Source organism: Rhinatrema bivittatum, chromosome 3 (assembly GCF_901001135.1).
Source record: "Rhinatrema bivittatum chromosome 3, aRhiBiv1.1, whole genome shotgun sequence".
Lineage (NCBI taxonomy): Eukaryota > Metazoa > Chordata > Amphibia > Gymnophiona > Rhinatrematidae > Rhinatrema > Rhinatrema bivittatum.
In genome coordinates this window covers 186,869,734-186,895,960 of record NC_042617.1, presented here as the reverse complement: position 1 = coordinate 186,895,960, position 26,227 = coordinate 186,869,734, and the positions used below count along the sequence as shown (strand labels likewise).

Genomic DNA, 26,227 nt, shown 5'->3' with positions numbered 1-26,227 from the left:
GTGAAGAGATCCACATCCGGGCTTCCCCAGAGGTGGAGGATACGACTCATGATCCCTTGGTCCAGAGACCATTTGTATGGTCTAAAGGCATGACCCAGTCTGCAACTATTACATTCTCTGCTCTGGCCAGATACATGGCCCTGAGCCACATCTCATGGGAAAGCGTCCACAACCAGATCTGGACTGCTTCCCGACATAGAAGGTACAATCCCTTACTTCCCTGCTTGTGATATACCACATTGCTACTTAGTTGACAGTCTGTATCAAAAAAATTTTGTTGGACCATCAATCTCTGAAAGCCCACAGCACGTATCTGATTGCTGAGAGCTCCAGGAAATTGGGTAGATCATAGACCCTGGATGATAAGACAATTTACATGAACTTCCCGGCCAAGGATAGATACATCCATGATTAGGACAATTTAGGGTGGGAGAACATTGGAAAAACATCCCCCTTTCCAGATTTGAAAATTACTACCACCAGGACAGAGAATCCCAGATTGACAGCATGACTCAGATGTGATCCTGGAGGTCCTGAGTGGCTTATCGCCACTGTGACCTCAAGATCCATTGGGCCTTTCACATGTTCAAACATGCCAAGGGAGAGACATGTACTGTCATGGCTATATGGCCCAGCAGCCTTAATATATGCCATGCTGATGCCTGCTGGCTCTATTGAAACCCCTTCGAGATGGTCATCAGGTTAATGGCCCATTGCCAGGGCAGGATTCCATGTCTAGCAGGGCTCCAATGCAATCCAATTGTGGTGACAGACTGAAATGGGACTTCAGGTAGTTGACAACAAACCCTACTGCCTCCAGGACCAGATGGTTGAACACATGGTTTCATCTGCCCCTGCCCGAGAGGTGCTCTTAAACAGCTAATCATCCAGATGCAGGAAAATGTAAACTCCCAGTCTGCAGAGGTGCACCACCACCAAGGCTAGGCATTTTGAAAAGACATGTGAGGCTGATGCGAGTTGAAATGGCAAAATGCAATGCTGGAAATGCTGCATTCCCTCCACAAATCTGAGATACTTACGGTGAACTGGGAAGATCCTAATGTGAGTGTGTCTTTTAGATCCAGGGAGCATTACCAGTCCACTTTTTGCAAGAAAGGGCTCAGGGTACCCAAGGAAACCATCTGGAACTTTTCTCTTTTGATGAATTTGTTCAAGGCCTTAGGTTCAGGATGGGATGGAGTCCCCCTGATTTCTTCAGTATCAGGAAATAACAGGAATAAAATTCCTGCCCTCTTTGCCCTGGTGAAAAAGGGTTCAAACATTCTGGCCATTAAGAGGGAGGAGAGCTCTGCTACCAGTACTTCCTGATGTAGTGCCGGGCCCCACAATGGACATGGGGCAATTTGGTGGGGTACTGAATAGGTTTAATTTGTATCCTTCATAAAAGATGGAAAGAACCACTGGTCCGAGATTAGACTGGGCCACAGGTTCACAAAGAACCAAAGTCTTCCCCTGACAGGCAGGTCCATCGATCTGGGTATGGGAGACTTGGCTATGTTCCCTGTAATCCAGTCAAATCTCTGTCCATGGAGTTAACTGAGGTGCAGGCTGCATTTTTGGGGGATCTCTGTTGCCTGGGATGGCTATGAGGGCCCTGATGTTGCTGACAGAAGTGAGACGGTGGAGGTTAAAACATCTTTGGGTGGAAAAAGGACTTCCTGTGCCCAAACCTCGATGGCTTCCTGACTGAGGATGGGTCCTGAGTGCCAGTGGAGAGCTACTTAAAGGTCTCAAGGTGGACCCAGATCTCAGCCACTGCATCCTTCAACTTACCCCTGAAGAGATTCTCTCCTGTACAAGGCATGTCAGTCAGTTGTTCCTGCACCTCTGTAAGTTTTTGAGTGGACCCTTGGACACTGTGGCTGCTGACCACGCCCATGGGGGGGAAGTCCCGTGGGGGGCCACAGGTCAGGCTCAGCTTTAGGACACACAACACAGATAGAACTTTTATTAACAGTATTGAGGAGTCACCAGAGGTAGCAGCAGTGAGCAGAGATGAAGCCTGACTGGGCTTGTAGTTCCTCAGGGCTCTGGAACAGCGATCCCACAATGACTGTGCTGTAGTGAAGAGAAACTGAGATAGTGAGTACAATGAAGTATAGCAGGGTTCTGGAATAGAGCCTCATTGGTTGAGTACTCACACAGCGGCTTCTTTCGGTAGGGAACGTAGAAGCTGAAGTGAAGACAGGCCCTTGAGAAGCAAGTACCTGGTTCCAGGGAACAGCTCTGAGAGAAGTAGATGGTAACTCACTGATGGTGTAGGCAGCGGTATCTTCCAGGCAGAAGTGAAGTCCAGGCAGCGAGTCCAGGAACATGGGCCATCGAGTAGGAAGTACCAGTTCCAGACAGCGACCTGAAAGAGAAGAGAGAGGCCCCCAAGGAGCGGGTATCCCAAATAGAGTAAGTCTAATAATGGAGACGCAGAGTAGCTAGGTACGGAGAGCGAATCCCATCTGTAAGGAGTTCACCAGTACGAATACTTGACCTTTGCTAACTCGATTAGCTAGCAGTAGCGTACACTTTTTGTATCCGAGATGCGTGACATCATCACAGGGGGATGCTCCCGAGGTTCGCGCCAAAGAAAGTATTTGAAGCAGGGCCGCGTGGCGCGCGCGCCCTAAGGCAGCTGGACAGCATGGTGGGAGGCAGCACCCAAGCCGGACCGGGGACGCCAGAGAGGATGGCAGGCAGACACCGCGGCAGCCAAACATCCGTCAACCGCGGAAGGAGTCGCCAGAGAGATAAGGAGGGTGGAGTGAAGACGTCAGGCAGCGACAGTCGTAATAACCTCTGGTCTGAGATCTGTGGCCCACAGCCATGCGAGCCTGTGGGCGCAGATTAGCGCTGCAGAGACCCTAGATGCCGTTTCAAAAACATCATAGGTCAAACAGACCACGTGTTTTCTGCACTCCAGATCCTTATTTATCAGCGACTGGGAGTATCTTGCTGCTGCTGAGGCAGTTGCTTGACAACCTCCTGCACATGCTTCAGGATGTCATGTATTTACTGCCTCATATAGAGTTGGTAGGCCATTCTGTGGGCAATAAACATAACACCTTGGAAAACCTTCCTCCCAAGAGCACCCATCGCTCTCTGGGTCTTCCCGGGGGGCACCAAAGAATGGGTCCAAGAGCGTTTGGCCTTCTTGATTGCAGATTCGATGACCACAGATCTTGGTGTCGAATCTAAGAGCTTTTGGAACAAGATAAACCATGTCTGCTTTCCTATTTATAGGAGGCACTGTGAGGGGTGTTCCCATATCTTCATCAGTAACTCCTCAAGAATCTCGTGCACTGGGATTGCCACGATCTCGTTTGGAGGCTCCAGGTACTGGAAGAAATTCAGCATTTTTACTGGAAGATATCTGCCTGGTATCCTCTTCAGTCATTAACTAAAATGGGATGGCCTCCTCCATCACCCAAACAAAGCTTTTGAAGGAAAGGAGCTCCGGCAGAGATTCTTCAATCATCTGGAGATGGTTCTGAGAGAAAATCATCTGAAGTGTCATCAGAAGCCACAGAGGAGTCGACACCCAGGGGTCAGAGGTGCCCTTATCTCTGTCATCATTGACAGGTGACAGGGCCCTAGGTGCTCTGCCCCCAGCCACTGGTGTAGGCACTAGTTCAACTGGCTGTTTTGGCCCAGGTCTCAGTGCCATCTCTGGTATCAGGGGTGTGTCCTCCTCCGAGGAACTGGGGAGCACAAAAAGATTGACTGATGGTGGTGCCAGTGCCCCACAGGGCATCAGTACTGCCCCATTAACTGACACTGGGGACTGGGTTGGTAACATGATAAGCACATGTAGAGGTTCAAGCAGCGGCTCAAGGCGTGATGGAGCTGATGTCCAATTCCTCATGGAAAATTGCAGATGCCAGGATGGGCTGGGACACAAGAGGTGTAACCAGATCTTTTTCAAAATGAAGAGGAGGATCAATGGTGGGCATCAGGACCGATGGAGACTGTGGCATACCCCTGGCATCAATGGAGGACTGGCTCTCCTCACTTTGGAATTGCTTTGGGGGTATCACAGAAGAAGCTGGTGCATCCCCGTTCCTGATACCGTGCATCAACAGGAACTGATGCCGATGCATCTTCAGCTTCTCTTGATGCTCTGATCGATCTTTTCCTAGTGCTGAAAATGATGAGCTCAACAATGGCCAGTCTCTGGCATCCCTCTCAGCTAATGACCTCAATGGAACTGACAGCCCCGCTGATGTCGATGGCTCAGTTCCATTGGTGTGGCTCTGAAGTCCCTTAATGCAGATGCATCCAATGCCAATGAATTGATCTTCTCTTGCCCTAAGAGGTGCTCCATCTTGTCGAGCCAGATGTTCTGTCCTTTCAGGGTTATTTTGGTGCACTTGCTGCAACCCCAGATGTCATGCCCAAAGGCAAAAGATACACTATCATGGGGTCTGTGATAGATATGTTCCTTGTACACCTGGGGCATTGCTTAAAACCAGAAGTGGAGATGTTGTCAGGAAACAAAAGAGATGTGAGATTGAAATTGATGGCAGTGGAAGTCAATGGCTGGCAGGCACAGAGTGCATTTCTGCTCCAAAGGATTGACAATGAAATGGCTCAGGAGAACCGGGGGAACCCTGCTTCTATTGTGCAAAGCCAGAAAAAAAGCACTTAACTGTGTAATCTTTGAAAAGTTTTTGAGGCTCACTTGATTGCAAGGCTCCGTGGAAAAGGAGAGACAGAGAGGATCCTGTGTGGATTCATGGTGTACTGCATGCATGAGCATGTTCAATGAGGCTCAGTCAAAGTTCTAGAAACTTTTAAATGATTTGCCAGGGCTCCATCCAATATCATCACCCATGGGTGAGGACTGTCATCCTGCTTGTCCTCGGAGAACTTATTATTCTATAGTTTTTACATAGTGAGGATAAAACACAGATCCTGTTCAATGACTTTCTAGTCCTTAGTGAGGAGTGCTAGCAGCTATATTTGTCCTAAAAGACAAATAAATTATTTTTGAGGCATTATTCCTAGTCCTTGTAACTGTCTCCAGCTTTCACTCACAGATAAAAAGCTACAAGCAACTCACGGACTATTTAGAAGACAACAAAAAAAAAGCTACAACAAAAAAAAACAAGCTACAAGCAACTCACGGACTATTTAGATGACAACAAAAAAAAAGCTACAAGCAACTCACGGACTATTTAGATGACAACAAAATCCTAACCCACTCGCAGTTCGGTTTCCGTAAAGCACGAAACATGGAAGCACTTTTAATCTCTCTGACACCATACTTCTGAATCTTGATAAAAACAACCCTGTCTTCTCATTCTCCTCGATTTATCAGCCGTATTCAATACGGTGAACCACTCAATACTCTTGGATCGGCTAACTGACATCGGTATCAAAGGCACCGCACACAGATGGTTCAAGTCATTCCTCCAAAACAGATTCTACAAAGTCAAGATCAACAATAAAGAATCTCACCCCGTCTGTTCCTCTCTGGGAGTTCCTCAGGGATCATCCTTATCCCCTACCCTCTTCAATATTTATCTTTTACCGCTTTGCCAACTCCTCTCCAAACTAAATCTAACCCATTACATATACACAGACGACGTGCAAGTACTCATTCCAGTTAAGAAATCACTACAAATAACCCTAGACTTCTGGAACAACTGCCTTCAAGATATCAACAACCTCCTCACAAGCCTTAACTTAATCCTTAATACCAATAAAATGGAACTACTCCTCGTCTCACAAGACGGCAACTATGCAGTTTCCAACATGTCCCCCACAAGGCAACCATCCTTCTCCCCTCAAGTCAGAAACCTCAGAGTCTTAATGGACAACCAACTGAACCTAAAAAGATTCATCAACAACACCGCAAAGGAAGGCTTTTTTAAATTACAAGTTCTAAAACGGCTGAGACCGCTCCTTTATTTCCAAGACTACCGTTCAGTTCTACAAGCAATTATCTTTTCAAAAATTGACTATTGCAATTCACTTCTACTCGGCCTTCCAGCGAACACCATTAAACCCTTACAGATGTTGCAAAATGCCTCAGCCAGGATATTGACTAAGACCAACAAAAGAAATCATATTACTCCCATCCTAATGAATCTGCATTGGCTCCCAATTAAATTCAGAATAATGTACAAAGTACTAATGATCATACACAAAACCATTCACAATCTCATTCCACTGGAGCTCAATATCCCGTTTCAGCTACATTTACCCTCTAGACCGGTGAGATCTGCTTATAGAAATACCCTCTTTGCCCCACCCATTAAAACCTCTTTAAGAAAACAAGCTCTATCCACTTCGGGCCCTGCGCAATGGAACTCTCTTCCACCAGAACTCCGGCTAGAACAATGCCATATTACCTTCAAAAAAAGACTCAAAACTTGGCTGTTTGACCAAGCTTTTCACTCCTGCAGTGGATCTTCCTAGGTTATCACCTTACATACCAACAGACTAGTTTTCAGGCTAGTTCTCCAACTCGACAGATGATAAATCTAATTAAGCTCCGTTCTTACCCTTACCCTTAGTTAATTCACTCAGATCTTTAGCCAGTTCATCTCTGGCCCACGAAAAATCCTATTATTTATTGTTACTTTGATCCTGTTCCATTGCTCCAAGTTTTTATCCCTGTTAAATGTAAAAGCATTCTTACATGCTAGTTATTGTTATACTGTAAACCGAAATGATATGTAATTTGCTACATGAATTTCGGTATATAAAAGTGTTAAATAAATAAATAAATACAAATAACAGATGAATATGCATGCTGCTAAACTAATTCTACAGTACTGAATATCTGTATATACAAAGAACAGAGAACCTTGTGTGTCTAAATGATTATACCTTAAAAAAAATTAATTGGATGAAAGAAAGTATACTCCAACTTAGTAAAAAAGTGAACTTACCAACTAACTATGCAATATGGAGAAAGCAAAAATAAAAGGCACTTGCATGGGTGAAATGCCACTTTACCTACAGAAATAGGCTGTTTGATTATTGACCACCATTCATAAAGATAAAAGTATGCACATATGTCAATGCTGCACTAATTTTCGTAGGTGTCCCCAGGGAGCCATCTATGCCTGTAGTTTTTGATATTTAAAATCATGCACTGTTTTTCTTTAAAAAAAAAAAAAAAATCAGAGTTGCTTATCTGTAACAGGTGTTCTCTTAGGACAGCAGGATGTTAGTCCTCACATATGGGTGACATCATCGGATGGAGCCCGGCATGGAAAGCTTTTGTCAAAGTTTCTAGAAACATTGCCTGGCACACTGAGCATGCCCAGCATGCCACCATCCACGCGTCCACGTGGGGTCCCCCTTCAGTTTCGTAACATAGACTTACCAAAAAATAAAAGAAACCCAACTCCACGGGTGGCGAGTAGGTTTCATGAGGACTAATATCCTTCTGTCCTAGGAGAATTCCTGTTACAGGGAAGCAATTCTGCTTTCTCCTAGGACAAACAGGATGGTAGCCCTCACACATGGGTGAATTCCAAGCTACAGTCTGCTCCTGAACTTTACTAAGCCCACAGGCACCTAACCTGGTGCCAATGGGCACAACAACTATGGTGCTGTGGAGAACAGAGAGAGTCAGCCTGAACTGAAAAAAGGGTCCTAGGCAGGAAGAGTTGGGTTCTACAGCTGAAAGAGATACCAAAGAACAGATTGGCTAAAGTTGCCATCTCTGTCCAAACAGTAATGGGCAGTGAACATGTGGCGAACACTCCATGTCGCAGCCTTGCAAATCTCAGCTATGGGGACCACTCACAAGTGGGGCCACTGAGGTCACCATGGCTCTGCTCAAGTGAGCCTGACTTGGCCTGCAAGCTGAAGGCTCGTCTGCACATAGCAGAAGGAAATACAAACCGCCAGCCAGTTTGATAATGTTTGCTTGGTGACCACAACTCCCAATCTATTCTTGTCAAAAGAGATCAAGAGCTATGTGGACTGCCTGTGGCCTCCTGTCTGCTCGAGACAGAAGGCCAAGGCCTCTTGTTATCCAAGCTGTGCAGAGCCCGTTCACCCTGATGCAAATGAGGCCTAGGAAAAAGGTGGGCAGGACAATTGACTGGTTAAGATGAAAATCAGTCACCACCTTCAGCAGGCACTTAGGGTGAGTATGGAGAACCACCCTATCATGAAAGAACTTCGTGTAGAGCAGATACATCACCAATGCCTGAAACTCACTGACTCTATGCGCAGGAGTAACCACAACCAAGAAGATGAGTTTCCAAGTCAGGTACTTCAGAACACAGGAGTGCAGTGGCTCGAAAGGATCTCATATGACTCGAGCTAACACCATACACACAACAGGAGGTCACAGGGGAGGCTTCAGCTAAAGCAGAGCCCGCATGAACTGGCCCACTATGGGCTGCACAGAGACAGGTGAGCTGTCAACTCCTTGGTGGTAGGTCTCATGATGGTCCTTCAACTGAGCCACAGCATCTGTTTCTAGAAACTTTGACAAAAGTTTTCCGTGCCGGGCTCCATCTGATGTCACTCATGTGTCAGGACTACCATCCTGCTTGTCCTAGGAGAAAGTACCCATACAAAAAGCAGTTGTAAATTTGTGCAGGTACTTTTGAGGAAGGCAATAATCAAAACAAAGCTACTCACGTGGTTTTGCTTTGATTAATGCATCAAATGCTGCAAGTAAAAACTACCCATAGGATCTGCCAGACCATGGGTAGTTTGATTATCTGCCTCACAGTGTTCACTTAGACAGCTGGATATGCTTCACCAGGGGGCATTCCTGGCTAGTAACTAATCCCCTCTGAACACTAGAACAGTTTTAGTGACATACGCTTTTTATTTTCTTGTGTACTTACCCAGGGACTGGAAGAGTTCAGTCATTTTAGGATGGTCCCAACAGGTGGTCTCTGTCTGATGACTGTGAAACAAGGAAATATATAAGGATTTACAAAAACAGTCACAGAATGTTAACCTTTTTTGAATAATCTCACCTAAATTCTTTAGTATTCTCCGTGTAACAAGTAGTACGAAGCTCACATTTCAGGAACTATACTGTGTCATGTATCTGAGAAGCACAGAGGGATAAGCATTTCATGCTAGGACTAATTTAAAAAAAAATGTATTGAGCTGAAAAAGTTATCAAAATTGTGGCTCCTAAATGATATCTCCATCAAGTTTAGCCACATTTATGAATATAAACTGAAAAGCCTCCAAAAAAACAAACAAGCCTGACATCATGACATAGCATCTTGAATTTTATCACTAACAATTATTTTAAGTACCATGATGCCATGACATTTTTTGACAGGTTTTCTAATATCAGCTGAAAGAAGGAGTTCTCCTGCCCTCTTTATATATTTCAGGTAAAAGTAGACCTAACCCCATTCAAGAACTTAAATATCTACTTTTTTTTGGGTGGAAGTAATGCAGAGTCCTGGTGTTGATCCTGAGGAAAAGCGGATTCCTTGTCGGTTGAGATGCGACATCTGAAGAAGGGACCAGGATGGTCTTGAAAGCTCAGATACATCATCACATTTTTTCGCTGGTTCAATAAAAGCTTTAAAAACCTACAAAGATTATTTTCTCCAAAAGCTATCATAAACTACTATTTAAACTGCAATTTTATTGTAGAGTGCCTGGTCTTTTCTGCTTACATATTAAGGGCCAGATTTTATAACATGCGCGCAGGCGTAGATTTGTTCGCGCAACCCGGCACGAACAAATCTACGCCCGATTTTATAACATGTGCGGGCTGCCGCGCGCATGTTATAAAATCCAGGGTCGGCGCGCGCAGGGGGGTGCACAATTGTGCAACCTGCGTGCGCTGAGCCGAGCAGCCTGCCTCCGTTCCCTCCGCCCCTCGCACCTTGCCCTCCCTTCCCCTATCTAACCCGCCCCCAGCCCTAACTAAACCCCCTCGACCTTTATTGAAGAAGTTACGCCTGCCTCCGGGCAGGTGTAACTTGCGCGAGCCGGCTCTCCATCCCCCGGTCCGGTGGCTGTTCCGGAGGCCTTGGTCCCGCCCCTGGAATGCCCCTGGGCTGGCGCCCCGCCCACAGCCCCGCCCCCGAAATGCCCATTTTTTTCAAGCCCCGAGACTTACGCGCGTCCCGATGAGCCTATGCAAGATAGGCTCGGTGCGCACAATGGGAGGCAGGGGGAGGTTTTCGCGGATTGCACGCGCAACCCTTTGAAAATCTACCGCTAAATGCCTTGCTTCGGTGCTTAAACCAAATGCACTTGAGATCCCTTATGCAACTTTATACATTTGCATTTTTTAAAAATCCTTAAGAGTCATAATTCCTTCTCATGACCCATCATTTACTGACCATTTTTAAAAATGGTTGCCTAACTTGGCAGTCTACTTGTAGACATTAAACACTGCTTAAATGAAGTAACTTTTTCTCTTAGATCTTGTGCCTTTTTACCCGATGCCTACATTTCATTTCTCATCAAATGAACCTGTAGCCATGGCTCCCAGCCTTCTGCAGCAGCTCAGGGTTAGGTTCAGTGGCAACAATTAGAAAATTTAGTTATATTTCAAGATCCTTTAATGATTTTGCATACATTAGCATGGAATCTTATGTTTCTTAACATGCAAAAATGCTATTTAAACTTTTTAAAAAATGTTTACGTTGCGGATTGTGTTCCTGTCCCTGTTTGGTAGTGCAAGGCATTTTGGGTGGGGGGAGCTCTGGGGTGCTCCTTGTTGTAGAGTTTGAAAAAACAACCGTTGATTGTGGGACCTATAGTGTCATTGAGTGGCCACTGGATGGCCTTAGGTGTGATACTGAGCAACTGATTGTTGATTTTGTTGTGGTAATCTATCTGTGTATTAAGGGGTATGGTGGGGTGTCCTCTTGTGAGAGGAGAGAGGAAATGATTGGTTAGGAAGTGGCGTGGGAAGGTATGGATTCTGGGTGGGAGTTGTCATTTTTGGAGTGGAGTGGCGGAGGAGAGGAACCTTTGGGATGCCTAGAGTGTCCAGTCTCTCCCTTCCCTGCCTGGTATGGCATGGGGCCTGTGGGGGCTCTTCCCCTCAAGGGAAGAGACCAGCAGCCAAGACGTAGAAGAGGAAATGGCCTGAAGTTAGGAGAAGGAGTGGCTCGAGACCAAGAAGTACCCAACAGGACCAGAACGAGTTAAAAAAAACAAACCAGGAAATACCTACATGCTCCTGGGAGGGTGGAGCTGGGAGGACAGAGAAGAAGGGTGACTGTCCACAGAGGTCTGAGTAAGGAGTGGGGAGAATGAAGTGAGAGGCCCCTGAAAAGTGAGGATATGAACCCCATGTCCCACAAAGGAATTTGGTGTTAAAAAGGAAGAGTAGCCTGAAGAGTGTAGTTTACCAGTCCATTGGTATGAGGTGAGATTACATGTGGAAAAGCGATACCTGAAGGGCCGGGAATTTTGTGTATTAGATTATTAACAGTTGTAAGCCTTACATCCTAATGACTAGTGCTGGGAGATGGTTATGGAATTCCTGAAGGGAATAACTCCTTTTTAGTTGGGAGGTGGTATTCCAAGTCCTGAATTGCAAAGTATCATTTCATTTCCATTTCATTTATTAAAATTTATTAATCGCCTAACACAGACAGGCCTAGGCAATATACAATAAAAACATACATAATAAAGATGTCATATATGTAATCAATCATACACTTAACACACAAAGACCTTTGGTTTCACAGAAACTAAAATAACCAATACCATATAAAGGTAAACTAAATGGTCATTAGCTCTAAGTCCCTTTATGATATACCTCACAGCTAAATTTAAGAATTATTCTCACTTGAATCTCTCTAACATACATTAAAGGCATGGTGGAGCAAACACTCTTTCAATAGAGGTTTACATTTTTGTTACATCACCTAAGGACCGGAGTTCAAAAGAAATAAGATTCCACTGAGCTGGTGCAGCAATAGAAAACAAGGTCTTTCTAGTGCGAAACAAATGTGCTTACCGCACTGATGGAATTTCTAGGAGATTCAACTGGGAAGATCTTAAGCTTCTCGCAGGTTTATAAATTCGCAATAATGCGTTTAACCAGCATGAAGAATCTGAAGCTAAAAGCTTGAAAACAATCATAACAATTTTGAAAATGATACAGTCTGTAACTGGTAACCAGTTAAGTTTACACAAGATGGGAGAAATATGCTCAGAGCCTTTTGAATGAGAAACAAGCTGAGTTAAGCAATAATTGCATTGAGTGTAATGTCGCCTTGGGAAGTCCAATATAGAGACTATTACAATAATCTACGTGAGGTTGTTGGATGTTTATCTTGACTGAGTATCCATGAACTCTGATTTATTCGTTATGATTTATATGCCCTCCAATTGGCATATATAGCTGAAGGCTGGGATTTACCAGATGAATACAAGCTGAATAGTTGAAAATATCCTGGAAGTCTCGTTTTTTCAAATCTTGAGGGGCCAGCAAAGGGAAGCCACCCTGGAGGGGCATAGTTCATGGAGGGGAGAGAGGGATTTATCTATCCCTGACCGGATAAAGAGTGGAAAGGAAAAGTGCTGCCCACTTTGCTGCCTTTATACAGGGTCCACTTCACCATCTGCATGACCCAATTTCTAAACCCACAAAACAATTAGAGAGGCTATACCCAGGTCAGATCCTCTCTATCTTTTATATACCTCGTAGCAGGGGTTTACATTTGTTTTACAAATATTGTTCCAACTTTAGTTATGTACATCTGGTTAACTCTTTTGTTGCTTTTGCTCCATTTTATTAATGTTATTTAGCTTTTTGCTTTGTTTAAAATTATTTCATTATTGACGTTTAAATGTATTAGACTAAGGAATTTTACTTCCTGCTTATTCTGTTTCATTGTAAACCGGTTTGATATGCATTTTATGCAGGAAAATCGGTATAAAAAAACTAAAAATAAATAAATAAATAAATTTTAATTCTCTCTCTGGCTGTTTTTTTCTTTGATTCCTTTTTGTTTTACTCACATATTGCCCCTTACCCAATCCTTTTTCTCTATAGATTCCCTTTCAACTTTCACCTCCCTATTTTGATCTTGCATTTCCTCTCCAGTTTCTCCTCCTCTATTCACTCAGAGGTAGATCTTAAATAAGTACGCGCGCGCGTACTTTTGTTCGCACAACCGGCACAAAAAGTACGCTGGATTTTATAAGACAGCCGTAGCCGCGTGTATCTTATAAAATCCGGGGTCGGCGTGTGCAAGGCTGCGCAAAATCGTCAGCCTGCGTGCGCCGAGCTGCGCAGCCTGCCTCCGTTCCCTCCAAGGCAGCTCCGAAATCAGTGCAGCCTCGGAGGGAACTTTCCTTCCACGTCCCCCCACCTTCCCCTCCCTTCCCCTATCTACCCCAGCCCTACCTAAATCCCCCCTCTACCTTTGTTGTGCAAGTTATACCTGCTTGAAGCAGGCGTAACTTGCCTGCTTCAAGCAGGAAATGTTATTTATACCCAATTGTTGGATGTAATTGTATATTTGTTTAATTGTTCAATCTGTTTGATGTAATTTTCTGTTCCTTGTTCTGTGTAAACCGAAGTGGTATGCACAAGTGCATGAACTCCGGTATATAAAAGCCTTTAAATAAATAAAATAAATAATAAAATTTCCTCCTTTTAGTACATATTAGAAAAACATTTAAAGCACATTAAAAAGTATAAGCAAAGTTTTGTTATTGTTTTTATGCTATTTTCAAACAAAAACAGATGCTATGTGAGTGCCTATAATCTCACCAGGACGTCTAATTATTAATGTACTTAATAGGTTTTAATATAACCAGCTGTTGGTTTCATTCTATGATTACAGCCTACACCCATGTCTTGTGCTCATCTCCCCATACAAATTAAAATACCTTTCAATATACACATTTCTTCTTGACTCCACTCTTTTCATGCCCATTTTTTTCCTCCATATTCTCCTTGAGATAATACCCAGTCAGAAAATAAAAAATTCAGAGGAATATACTGTTCCTCCTGCTTCTGACTATAAGCTTAATTCCTTTACAGGCCAACAAATATTTTGACTCCTAGGTAAATCAGAATGATATGTCGAGGGAGTGAGGCTCTCCCTTTTGTATAACAGCCAGTATTTATCACAGTTTCACCTGTGGTGCAGTCTCCTTGGGCCAAGATTCAGTCTGCTATGTAGTCTTTCCTGCACCAGGGGTCCTAAGCGATCCTCTCTCACTATCTTGCCAGTTTCCTCCTTGCCAATTTCATAACACCCAAGCCTCAGGCCTACTTAATCCAGTCTATCCAGAACCTCAGTGCCTCTTAATTGAGTCACACTGGCTCTTTGTCCTGGCCACCAACTTCACTATTCTACTTTGCCTTGCGACCTACTTAGGCCTCCTGTCTTGCCTTGTGTCCTACCAGGCGTCCTACCTCACTTTGTGGCCTACCCAGGCCTCCTACCTTGCCTTGTGGCCTCTCTTGGCTTCTTGCACCTCCTTGTCTGCTCTGTGGCTTCTTGGGCCTCTCTGCCTTACCTTACCAGCCTCCAGGCCTGCTAGGTTCTCCTAGCCAGCCATGTGCCCTGTTTGGGATTCCTGTTTATTGCTGCCTGTTCTGTTCAGTCCCATCCTTTTCCAGTCCTTGTCTAGGTTGTGTCCTTCTCAAATCTAGGCCTTATCTAAGTCCTGTCCTTGTCCAGTCCATTTTCTATCTTACACTGTCCAGTCCCTTGTCTGTTTCCCAGATCTTGCCCTTGTCCTTTTGCTTCAGGCCTTGTCCTTATCCTCAAGCACCAAGTCTGTGCTCTGTATCCAGCTCCCAGTCTGTGCTTGACCTAAGTTCCCAGCCTATACTTAGCTCCCACTCTGCGCTGATGCCATGATGTTCAGCCGGAGATAAGCCCTACCAGCCCCCAGAACACAAGGACTCAACCTGTGGAGGAGGGGGTTTGGCTAGATCCTGTTCTGCTCCTGTGGAGATGCATCCTGACTCCAACCTGCCAGACCACATCTTTGTACCACAGCGTGAATCTCGAGGGCGTTCCCTCATGCTGACGTCACACCATCCAGGTATATTACCTTCACTCATTTGCTAGCTCCCCGAGTTAGCAAGGACTCGAATCCATTTTGTCTCGCTACTCTGCCGCTTCCGTGCTGCCACAGGAAGCTCTCTTCCCTTCGGGGTATATGCAAACCTGGATACCCGCTCCTTGGGGGCCTTCCGCTTTATTTTCAGGTGCCTTACAGGGAACAGTTACTCGCTCCTCGAGGGCCTGCTCTTCCTGCCTCGGTGCCTGTACCTTCTACAATGACCTGGTGGAATCACATAACAGCAAACACCTAGTGAGTACTCTAAATCTCAGTCTATCTCATCCACAGTATCTTCTTGCTGGGAGACCTGCTGCGGAACCTCCTGACGTCATCAAGGGCTCCCTCTGCCGAGGTCCCGGAGACTGCAACTACAGACTGCCTCATTACTGCCACCTCTGGTGGTTCTCTTCAAGCTGTTAAATAAAAGAACTCTTGTGTTTGTGTAGTACGAGTCTAGCCCAGTGCTGTGGCTCCTCACGGGGCTCCTCCCCATGGGCGTGGTCACCTTCACAGCACCCAAGGATCCACAAACACATATAATAACAACATTAGTCACAATAATCTAATTTAGGTGAGGTCTTCCAACTAACTGTAAAGAGGCATTAGCACCTCCTTTTTTTTCTGCTGGTTATGTCTTTCCCTATACACCCCAGTATATCTCTGGCTGCCACCTTTTTGTACTGTTCATTAACTTCAGTTCAGCAGACATTATCACTCCAAGATTTCTCTCCTGGTTGGTGTACATCTGTTTCTTATCCTCTGCTCCATCTAATACCACTCCTTCACATTTCTGCATCAAAAAGGCATGCCATTGATTTTTTTTGTACAGAATCTTAATGTCCAAGCATTTGTCCATTCTAAGATTTCTTAGATTACTTCTCATTCTATTGCCTCTAGTGTGCCCATTTTGTTGCAGATCTTAATGTCATCAACAAAGAGGCAAACGTTTCCTTCTATTCCCTCTGCAATATCATTCACAAAGATTTGAATAGAAATGGTCCCAGGCCCTGAGGCATTCCATTTATCATCTTGCTTTACCCCGGAAAGAATTTCATTTAGTATTAGCTTCTGTTGTCTATCATGCAACTACTTTCTAGTCCATTCCACTATCTTGGCACCTACTTCCATGAGCTTCCTATGCGGGACAATATCAAAAGCTTTGCTGAAATTCAAATAAATCACATTCAGCATATGGCCTTGATTTAGCTCTCTAGTAACTCAACTGAATAAATCAATCAAATTTGTTTCACGCAATCTCCCTTAGGTATAACCATGCCGCCTCAGATTATACAACCTGCTAGTCTGTAGATATTTCCTTAGCAATGTTCAGGGAAAACTAGCTTTTTGATATTTATATATCAGGGAAATAGTTAATTTTGGTTCTTGTTTAGAAAACTCCCCAACATTTGTATGTAGTGAGTACTCTAGTTTCCAGCCCATTCAAGCTCTAGAGAAACATTCTAAAAATGCCCTGCCATTGATTTTCCAACCTTTTCTGTCATCAGGCTTATGAAGAGGAACAACATGCTCCCTTCTCCAGTCCCAAAGGACCATTCCTAATTCCAAACATTTGTTGAACAGGTCTTTTAAACCCACCCCCAAGCTGATACCAAAGGCGCTGTCTATACCTAAAAAAAAAAAAATATATATATATATATATATATATATATATATATATATATATATATATATTATGTATATACAAGGCCTTTGGTATCAGCATGAGGGGGGAGATGTATAGACAGTACTTTCAGCCAGCAGCAAACAATAATATAATCATAGCAAATTAAAGAGATTTCATATGTCAGTGCTGTGGTAAGTTAAGTAAAGATGTGTATATACCTCTTTAATTTGCTTTGATTATATTATTGTTTGCTGCTGGCTGAAAGTACTGTCTAGCCCTTACTTACAACAACGCTGACCATTAAATCAGATTAATTGAAAAATTAATTATGTGGGAGGTTGCACTACATCAAATCCCTGCTGCTAAAATTAATCCAGAAAAATATGAGCGTATATATTGGACACATGGTAATAGACATCAAAATTAATCCAGTTAGCAAATTGAAATGATACCTAATGGAGCAGAAAACATCTGCATTTTCATATGAGAAGCATTACTAATTTTCAAATATACTCTTATCAGAGTATAAGCATCCACTACAAACAAAAAAAAAAATAGGATTGAGCTCGTATGTCAGGAAACCTAAATTATAAGGATTATTTTTCAGAAAGGCAATGGATTTTGTGTGCTAAGAAACTATTACACTAATTTTCAAACGAATTAGAATACTTCCAAATTTTAGCGCATTGGAGTTTTGACTTTGCCAATTTAACTAAATTGCTGAACTTGACAATTTTTCAGTTATGTAGTACAAGTGGATGAAGCCATAAGACACAAAGAAGGCAGTGTGTGGAAACAAATAAAATCCCAAACATTAAAACTACTAGCATTTAGGGGGTTATTTTCTAAAGCAATATCATGCAAATTAGGGGGAGGGGAGGAGTCGGGGCAGGGAGGGGCGGAGTCGGTGGTGTCTTCGCTGCCGGCGATAATGTTACTAACATTATCGTTGGCAGTAGCACGCCGAACAGCACCACCTTTCACGGTGGCACTATTTGGTGCAAAAGCCGGCAGGCAGCGCACCGCCTTGGTGCGAAGGCTGCGGGTTTTCGCAGGCCTGCCCCCCCCTTCGCACCCCCCCTCCCGTTTTTGTCGGATTCATCATTCTGCGATGAATGATGAATCCAGGCCTTAGTTTGATAACTACTAAAACAAAAAAAATGTGTGACCATACAAGATGTAGTATGCATATCACTGTTATCCCTAAGCTCTGCGCGAGCTCAGCCATGCACAGCTTTTTATGAGACCTTGCACAGCTTTTACCTCAGTGCAGGAAGACCGGCAGGACCATGGTGGAGCCCATCCCACCACAGCTCGCAGAAAAGAAGAGGCCCCAAAATTCCAGGTGCCCTTCCTTCTTCCTGCCTGCGTGGCCCGGAAGGAAAACACTGCCGGAACCTCGCAGGAAGGAAGGATGAGCGCCAGCCCATATGCGGAAAAGGAGCAGTGTCAGAGGCAGGTCCACCATGAATCCTATCTTGCCTGGTACAAGAAGAGGAGGCCCTGAGAGGAGAGGGAGGCTGAGGCACTGTAGAAAGAGAGAGAGTTGAAAGACTGTTTGTGTGTGTGTGTGTGAGGCAGCATGTGAGAGATAGCTGGAGTGAGGGTGTAAGAGAGAAATGGCATGTGAAAGTGAGAACCATGTGTATGTGTGAGAAAGAGCATGGTGTTTGTGTGAGAGAGCATGTGAAAGTGAGAGCCTTTGTGTGTGTATATGAAACAGCATGTGAGAATGAGAGCCTGTGTATGTGGGCGATTGAGACACCATGAGAGAGGGAGCCGGTGTGCATGTATGAGAGGGAGACAGTATGTGAAAGTGAGAGCCGAGTGAGTATGTGTAAGAGACTTGTATATGTGAGAGAGAGCCTGTGTGAGAGAGAACGTGTGTGTGTGTGTGTGTGTGTGTGTGTGTGTGTGTGTGTGTGTATGTATGTGAGAGAGAGGGACAATGTGTGAGAATGGGAGCCTGGTTGTGTATTTGAGAGGAAGGGAAGAAGACAGGTGGAGAGAGAATAAACTGGAAAAAAAAATTGGTAAAACACCGAGAAAGGGAATATGAAAAAAAAAAAAAAGCCTGGGACAAACTGATTAGAAAAATAAGAGAAGACAACAAATGTAAAAAATAAAAAAATATTTTTAATTTTTAGTGGTTGGCATTGGTTACCTTTGGGAATGTGCATTACATATTGGGGTAGATTTTAAGAACTGCACCCGGGCATACATGTGCGCGCGCTACCTGGCGCACACACATGTACACCCGATTTTATAACTTGAGTGTGCAGACGCACGCAAGTTATAAAATTGGGGGTCGGTGCGCGCAAGGGGGTGCACACTAGTGCATCTTGCACGCGTCGACACCCGCGGGCTTCTCCCATTCCCTCCCCCTAACATAACCTTCCCACCCCTTCCCCTAACTTTTTCCCCCAGCCCTACTCTAACCCCCCCCCCCCCCCCCCAAATTCTTATCAAACCTTTTGCACCTGCCTGGAGGCAGACGCAGGTAGTGCGCGCCGGCAGCCTGTGGCATGCGATCCTCCGACACAGCGGCAACTGGACGCTGTGTCAGAGACCTCTGGCCCCGCCCATGCCCCACCCCCAGACCACCCCACACTGCCCCCGCCCCACCCCTTTTTGCAAGCCCCGGGACTTAGACGCGTCCCGGGGCTTTACGCGCGTTGCCGGACCTTTATAAAATGGGCCCGACGCGCGTAAGGCGATTTACGCGTATAGAGCTTTTAAAATCCAGCCATTTGTATTTTGTTATTCAGTATTTCACTGTTCACAGTGGAATACTGTGATAGCAGCTAGGTAGAGAGTGCATCAAACTAGGTCGAGAGTACAATGTACAAATCTCATCTTTATGTACCTTTGCTCACTCCAAATCACATCAAACCTTCACTGATGTGTACTGTGCTGTTCATACCTCTGACTGTGCATGTAAAACTGCCCCCCAAAACCTAGACCACCACCAAAACCCACCCAGAGTTACTAGTTGACCCTCCTACAGTAGCATAAATAGTTTACTTGTATGAGAGCTTTATAAAGAGTCTCGCTGTTTCTTTCTTTCTCTCTGTCTCTCCCTCCAGGAGCAGCCCAAAACATGCACATTGCAGTATCTCAAAAATTACCCTAATCAAGCCCCTTTTTATCAACACTATTCATGCAAAGTTTATAGCAAAATGATGAATCTAGGTGTATGACAGGCTATGCATTTGTTTCACTACCAAGAGTGGTGACATTGTTTTGACAATTTTTTAAGTGCTCAAACTCTACATATATCACCCTCTCAAGGAATTGCACCAACTTAAGAGGAAAAAATCCCTTCGGCAAAAGCTGCTTTCCTGTCTCAGAATCCTCCCTTTGATGCATTAGGGCCTAAATTTGCCTGTCGAACATTTTTCAAAATCTGCCTGCAGAAAAACCTTCTAGAAGTATAAGTTGTACATATATTGGGTGAATACTTAAAAAATAAAAAGCATGCGAGTGACATGTCCTGTGATGCTCTGTTATATCCCACAGTAGGAAACTTTTCTCAAGAGGATTTACAAATATACAGTGATGTCATAATCTACCTATAGTAGTGCAGTAAGGACTACAGTCAATATGGTAACTTTAGTCAAGCAATTTTGAGATAGCTAAATACTGCCAAAATTAAAGTATGTTTATTTGCAGTGTTTTACTTTTTGATAATCATCTCCCTTCTTAAGAACAACTAGACTAATTAGCATGTTTTTACTTCTCTATAGTGCTGACACTGTCATTAAATAATAGAGAAAGCATTGTCCCATATCATTAAATGTGCTTTAATGCCCTAAATTGTACAGTGCCTGAAACCTATGTAATAAAAGGCTAGTAGACAAGGAAGAAGGCTTCAAGACATCTTCAGAAGAGAAAACAAGAACAAAAAGATGTAATTCTAAGTAATAAACAGGGAAAACCTTTTTTTCATTGCACAGCCATTTTCAAGGATATATTTGGTTATTCACTTTCTTTACTTTTTTTCTGTGTATTTTTTCTGGTATATGTATGTATATTTAATTTATTAGTTATATGGTATTTATTCATTTAATATGTTTTTAATTTATTTTTTATTATGATTTTATATGGTTTAATTATATGTAAATGTTACGGCCCCAGGCCATGCCCCGGGACCTTCACTTACCTCGAGGCCTGCCCGGGCCGCTGAGGTGCCGGCTAGGCCTGGCCAGGCCTCGGCCGCGGCGCTCCCTCCTCGAAGGAGACGCCAGCGTTCAGTCGCATCTGGCCCCGCCCCCTATGTGCGCACGTGCGCAGGGGCTCTGAATTTAAAGGGGTCAGCGCGGGAAATCTAGGCAGCCACAATGATGACATCAGACGCTGCCGGGCCATTTAAACCCTGCAGCCGCCGCTAGACCTCGCCTTGCAACGAGGTTCACTCTTCTGAGTTGCTAGTTGCTGCTTCGGACTCCTGTCTGTCTTCGGCTTCTGACTTCTGACCCTGCTTCGTTCATTGACTTCGGCTTCAGCTTCCATTCCTGGCTTGTCTTCGGCATCTGACTTTGGACTTCTGACCTTGGCTTATCCCTGGACTCCAGCTTCAGTCCTCATCTCTTCTCAGATACCTGGTTCTTCACTCGCCCGGAGGATTCTCCTAAGTCCCAGCGGCTCGGGTCCTCAAGGACTCCTCTTAGGAGGACTGCAGGCTTCCAAGGGTGAAGTCTCTTCTGGCCTCCTGGGCTCTTCCGCTTCCATCGACTACCTCTTTGGCTGCTTCTCTGGTCCTTGGTCATATAGGATCACACCTAAGTCCAAGAGGCCTGGGTCCCTACAGGTTCCTCCTGGGGGACCTCGGGTTTCCAGTGGTGAAGCCTTCTTCGGAACACTCTTCAGCGCCGCCTCCCGGCAGCGCCGCCCACTGTGGGTCCCCACAGTGCAACACCATCAGTCTCAGCCGGCCCAAGGGTCCACTCTCCGTAACAGTTTGCAAGGCCATGGACCCAGTGGAAGCCACGGGCATGAAAGCCATTCCCGGTATTGCATAGTGCTTGCAACAAAAACAAATCTGCACTGACTCCCTGATGACTGTGCAGAGATTAGCAAATCAGATTGACGGAGCAATCGCCCTCAGCCCACCGGTCCCCGTAACTGTGGCAGACGTCGGTCTGTCCACACCCACACAACTACCGGTGCCCACACGGTACTCTAGGGACGCCAAGTTATGCCGAAGATTTCTTAATCAGTGTTTCATAAGGTTCAGAATCTACTGCCCGCTCAGTTTCCCACAGATCGGATTAAAACCAATTACATTATTACGTTGTTGGACGGGAAACCTCTGGCATGGGCCTCGTCCCTGAGGGAGCGTCAGGACTCCTGCCAAGCTAACCTGGAGCAATTTGTCGCAGCCTTCCGGCAGGTTTTTGATGAGCCCTCCCGCAGGCCCACCGCCGCTTCAGAGTTGCTTCAGCTATGTCAGGGCAACCGGCCCCTGTTCGAGTATTCCACAGAATTCCAGATGCTAGCAGCCGAGTTGAACTGGGGGAATGATAGCCTTCACGGCATATTCCTGGAGGGTCTCTCCCCAAGACTCCAAGATGAGCTGGCGGGCAAAGACATCCCGGATGCCCTGAACAGCCTTCATCGACCTGGCAGGTCGCGTGGACCACCGTACTCAACACCGCTTCTGGGAGGGGAGATCTGCTCGGAGGCTCGGGAACTCTAGAACCCGATTTTCCCGACCAGTACCATCTTCTTCGGCCTCTCCAGGAAGTCAAGACGCAGAACCTATGCAGTTTGGCCGAGGTCCAATCTCTCAGGAGGAGAGAAGAAGACGCTGGTCCCAAGTTCTATGCCTGTATTGTGGGGGCAAGGGCCACTTCCTTGCTCGATGTGGTGAGCGGCCGGGAAATGCCCGGACCTAGGGATTGACAGGGAGCTAACCCTAAGTAACACCACTTAAGCCTCCCCATGCACTGTTCCAGTGACCATACTTCTTTCTGAGGGAGAATTCGATACCCTGGCCTTAACTGACTCCGGAGCTGGGGGCAATTTTATCCTCAAGGACTTAGTCCAACAACTCCAGTTTGGGGTTCAACCCCAAAGATCCCCCGTCCGGGTGTCTTCCATTCATGGAACCCCTCTTCCAGGGACTAGCTCTACTTGTACCAAGCCCCTCATGCTACGCACAGGCCTTCTGCATGTGGAGGAAATCTCATTCCTCATCTTGGAAAAGTCAATGCACCCGGTCATCTTGGGACTACCCTGGTTGCGGAAGCACTCCCTGGTAATCTGTTGGGATATTCTCCAGGTGGCGTCATGGGGTTCGTCGTGCTTCGAGTCATATCTGACCACTGTTCTGAGACCTTCGATACCTCTTCTGACCACTCCTTTAACACTGCCGCCCCATTATCAAGACTACCAGGATGTCTTCTCGAAGGAGAAAGCTGAGCTCCTCCTGGAGCATCGACCATTCAACTGTGCTATCAATATGATCCTGGGCACCACAACGCCTCGAGGACGGGTGTACCCGTTGTCACTCTCAGAGCACGAGCTATGTCCGCATATATCCAGGAGAACCTGGACCGAGGGTTCATCCGACCGTCCAACTCCCCGGCTGGAGCCGGGTTCTTCTTCGTAGAGAAGAAGGATGGGTCCTTCTGACCCTGTATAGATTATCGTGGTCTGAACAGTATTACCCAATGCGACCGTTACCCACTGCCCTTGATTCCTGAACTACTGGTAGCCAAGGTGTTCACGAAGCTGGATCTCCGTGGGGCGTATAACCTGGTCAGGATTCGGCCAGGCGATGAGTGGAAGACGGCGTTCAACACAAGGGATGGCCACAATGAATACCTGGTCATGCCCTTCAGCCTCTGCAACGCCCCTGCGGTTTTCCAGAACCTCATGAACGAGGTACTAAGAGACATGTTACATATGTCGGTCATTGTCTATTTAGATGACGTGCTGATATTCTCAAAGGATTTGAACACGCACCACCGAGAGGTCCGCAGGGTACTGCAGAAATTTCAGGATAACCGGCTCTTCGCGAAAATGGAGAAGTGTCAATTTTAGCAAGAGTCCTTTCCCTTCCTTGGGTATATCGTGTCCTTCACAGGTTTCCATATGGATCCCGAGAAGGTGGCGGCCATCAAAGATTGGCCTCAACCTGTGGGGATCAAGGCGCTTCAATGCTTCCTTGGTTTCACCAATTTCTACCGGCAATTTCTACCACACTACTCCACGATGGTAGCACTACTTACGGCCCTCACCAAGAAGGGGGCTGATGCCAGTAACTGGCCTGCAACGGCGGTACGAGCGTTCCAAGACCTGAAGACGGCCTTTCCTCAGGACACATGTCTCCATCACCTGGATTCCCAACGTCAATTCATTGTGGAAGTGGACGCCTCCAACATGGCGGTTGGAGCCATCCTGACTACGCTCCATGATCAGACCTCTGTCTTGCCTGACTACGCTCTTGACGATCTCCGTGATCAGACCTCAGCCTTGCTTGGCACCGCCTTTGGATTGCCGTCAGCCCTGACTCAAGCCTGCCCTTGGACGCCTCTTCAGCTTACTCCCTGGACGTGGTTTCTTCAGGTTTCGGCCTGCTTTTGCTCGAGAGCCCTCTGTCTGCCTCCGTTCCATTGGCGCCCGAGTTTCCAGGACATTACCCAGTCCAAAGTAAGACTTTACCATCTCTCACCTGCTGCCTCCGGGCAGAACCAACACTTTTTTCGACTACACACAGAGGCCCACCTAAGTCCTGCTGGCAACGGCACCCAAAGGCTTAACCCGCGGGGAACAAGGGCTGGTGTAGGTGAAACTCCAGCGGCCTCTATCAGCCCACTCTGCCTGCCGACAGTGGGGACCCGTAGGTCCTTACCTACGGGTTGTGTCAACCCCACCTCAGCCAAAGGGTCCACTTCTGATGCAACACTTATTGATTTGAATTAATCAGGTGTTATTTGATTTGTATGATATTTGGAAATATTTTATTGGTGTTTGGGAAATTTAAAAAAATATATTATATGAATTTTTAATAACTGGATCTTATTCTGTTCATCAGCTGTTTTGAAATATTAATTCTTTTTATGAGTATGGTTTTACTATAATGACTGATATTTTATATTTCTTGATTTTATTGTTTGATGTTTTCTGAGGAATGGTGATGTTTCTGTTTTTCCATTGGATTACATATAGAATCTGACTTGTTGCTCTTTTCCAGTTCAGTTTTTGTCTGCATTTTTCCATTTATACTTTATGGTCACTTTATTCTGTATTTGGTGAGGGTCTGTCTGTGTTCTGCATATGCGAGTGTGGTTAAGTATTCTGCTAACATGTTGTTTCTATGTAGGGATCTATAGCAACTTGACTTGTTTGTTTTCCTGATAGGAGGTGTATTGGTTCTTTAGGGCCTGCTGTAATATTTGCAGTGCTGCCTTTTTATAGGTAGCATTGTAACTGAGTGTTGGCAGTTAATCCTGGTTTGGAATGGGATGTTTATTATATTGTAATTGCAATTTAATTTGCTCATGGCTTTCTGAGGACCAAGCCTACTCCTAACATGTATTACAATAGTCAATAATCTTTTTAACTTTTATGCAGGGTTTTCTGGTTGATGCCAAGCAATGCATGTAAATATAATATACATGATGTTATATTTTTTCTTCAAAAGACCGTACTTTGAATGTCCTTTTTCATGCAAAAACTTGTTTTATAAACGCATAATTTGAAATTGTGTGTGGAGAGGGCCAGGCACAAAGCTGTAAGATTCACTTAGGGTGCCTAATACCCTTGCACTGGCCTTGATTAGAAAAACAATACAAATTAAATGTTAAAAAAAAAATAAAAACAAAAAAAGCTAGCACTGGCCCTGCGCTACAGAGTCCTGTAGTAATGTGCTAGAGGGGTTCCCATCCCTCTCCAGTGAGAGTAGACCCCACCTGGTGGTGAGTAGGAGGGAGGGGTTGAGTGGCTGAGAAGGAAGGGAAGGGGTGAGGGAAGTGACTGAGAGAGAAGGGGAGGGGATGAGTGACTGAGATAGAAGGTATGGGGTGAGTGGCAGGAGGGGTGAGTGAAAGAGGGAAGGGTAGAGGAGGTGAGAGAGCAAAAGAAAAGGGGGAATGAAGAAGTGGAAGGGGAATAAGAAATAGAGAGGGTAGAAGGGTTTAATGTGTGTTTATATGTGAAAGCGGAGAAGTCTGTATGTTCCCTGCTCCCCTCACCTCCTCTCCACAAATCCACGACAATCTCAGGGTGACTAAAAATCAAAAGTTCCCAGGTGTTACTTCAAAAATTATGTGACTGTGAAAGGTGTTTGTGTAGGTGTTCCTGAGATGACACCAGAATTTGAATTGTCTTTTGTATGGTGAGTTAGTGTGAGCCTGTCTCTTGGAGAGTGTATTCCTTTGGGGTACCTTAGCAGGGAGAAGCATCACATCCTATCCTATCCCTTGCCTCAGGCAGCAGATTGCCATGAGCTGTTCCTAACTGCTAGCATCAGTTACCGATAAAGTAAAGCACTGCTCCTGCTCTGGGCTGCCGACACTTTGAACTACCTCCTACAACCTGCATCATCATCAAAGTCCGGCTCAATATCATACATGTTAG

At 45.3% G+C, this 26,227-nt stretch overlaps 1 protein-coding gene across 2 annotated transcripts in view; it reads right to left on the bottom strand.

The window, feature by feature from the left end:
* Positions 1–26,227, bottom strand: part of UTRN (utrophin) — a 1,458,479-nt gene that overhangs the window by 274,360 nt on the left and 1,157,892 nt on the right. For both annotated transcript variants that reach the window (XM_029594027.1, XM_029594025.1), the window contains one exon: positions 8,838–8,899. In XM_029594027.1, coding sequence (XP_029449887.1) covers positions 8,838–8,899 — 62 coding nt within the window. The remainder of the gene's footprint in view (positions 1–8,837; positions 8,900–26,227) is intronic.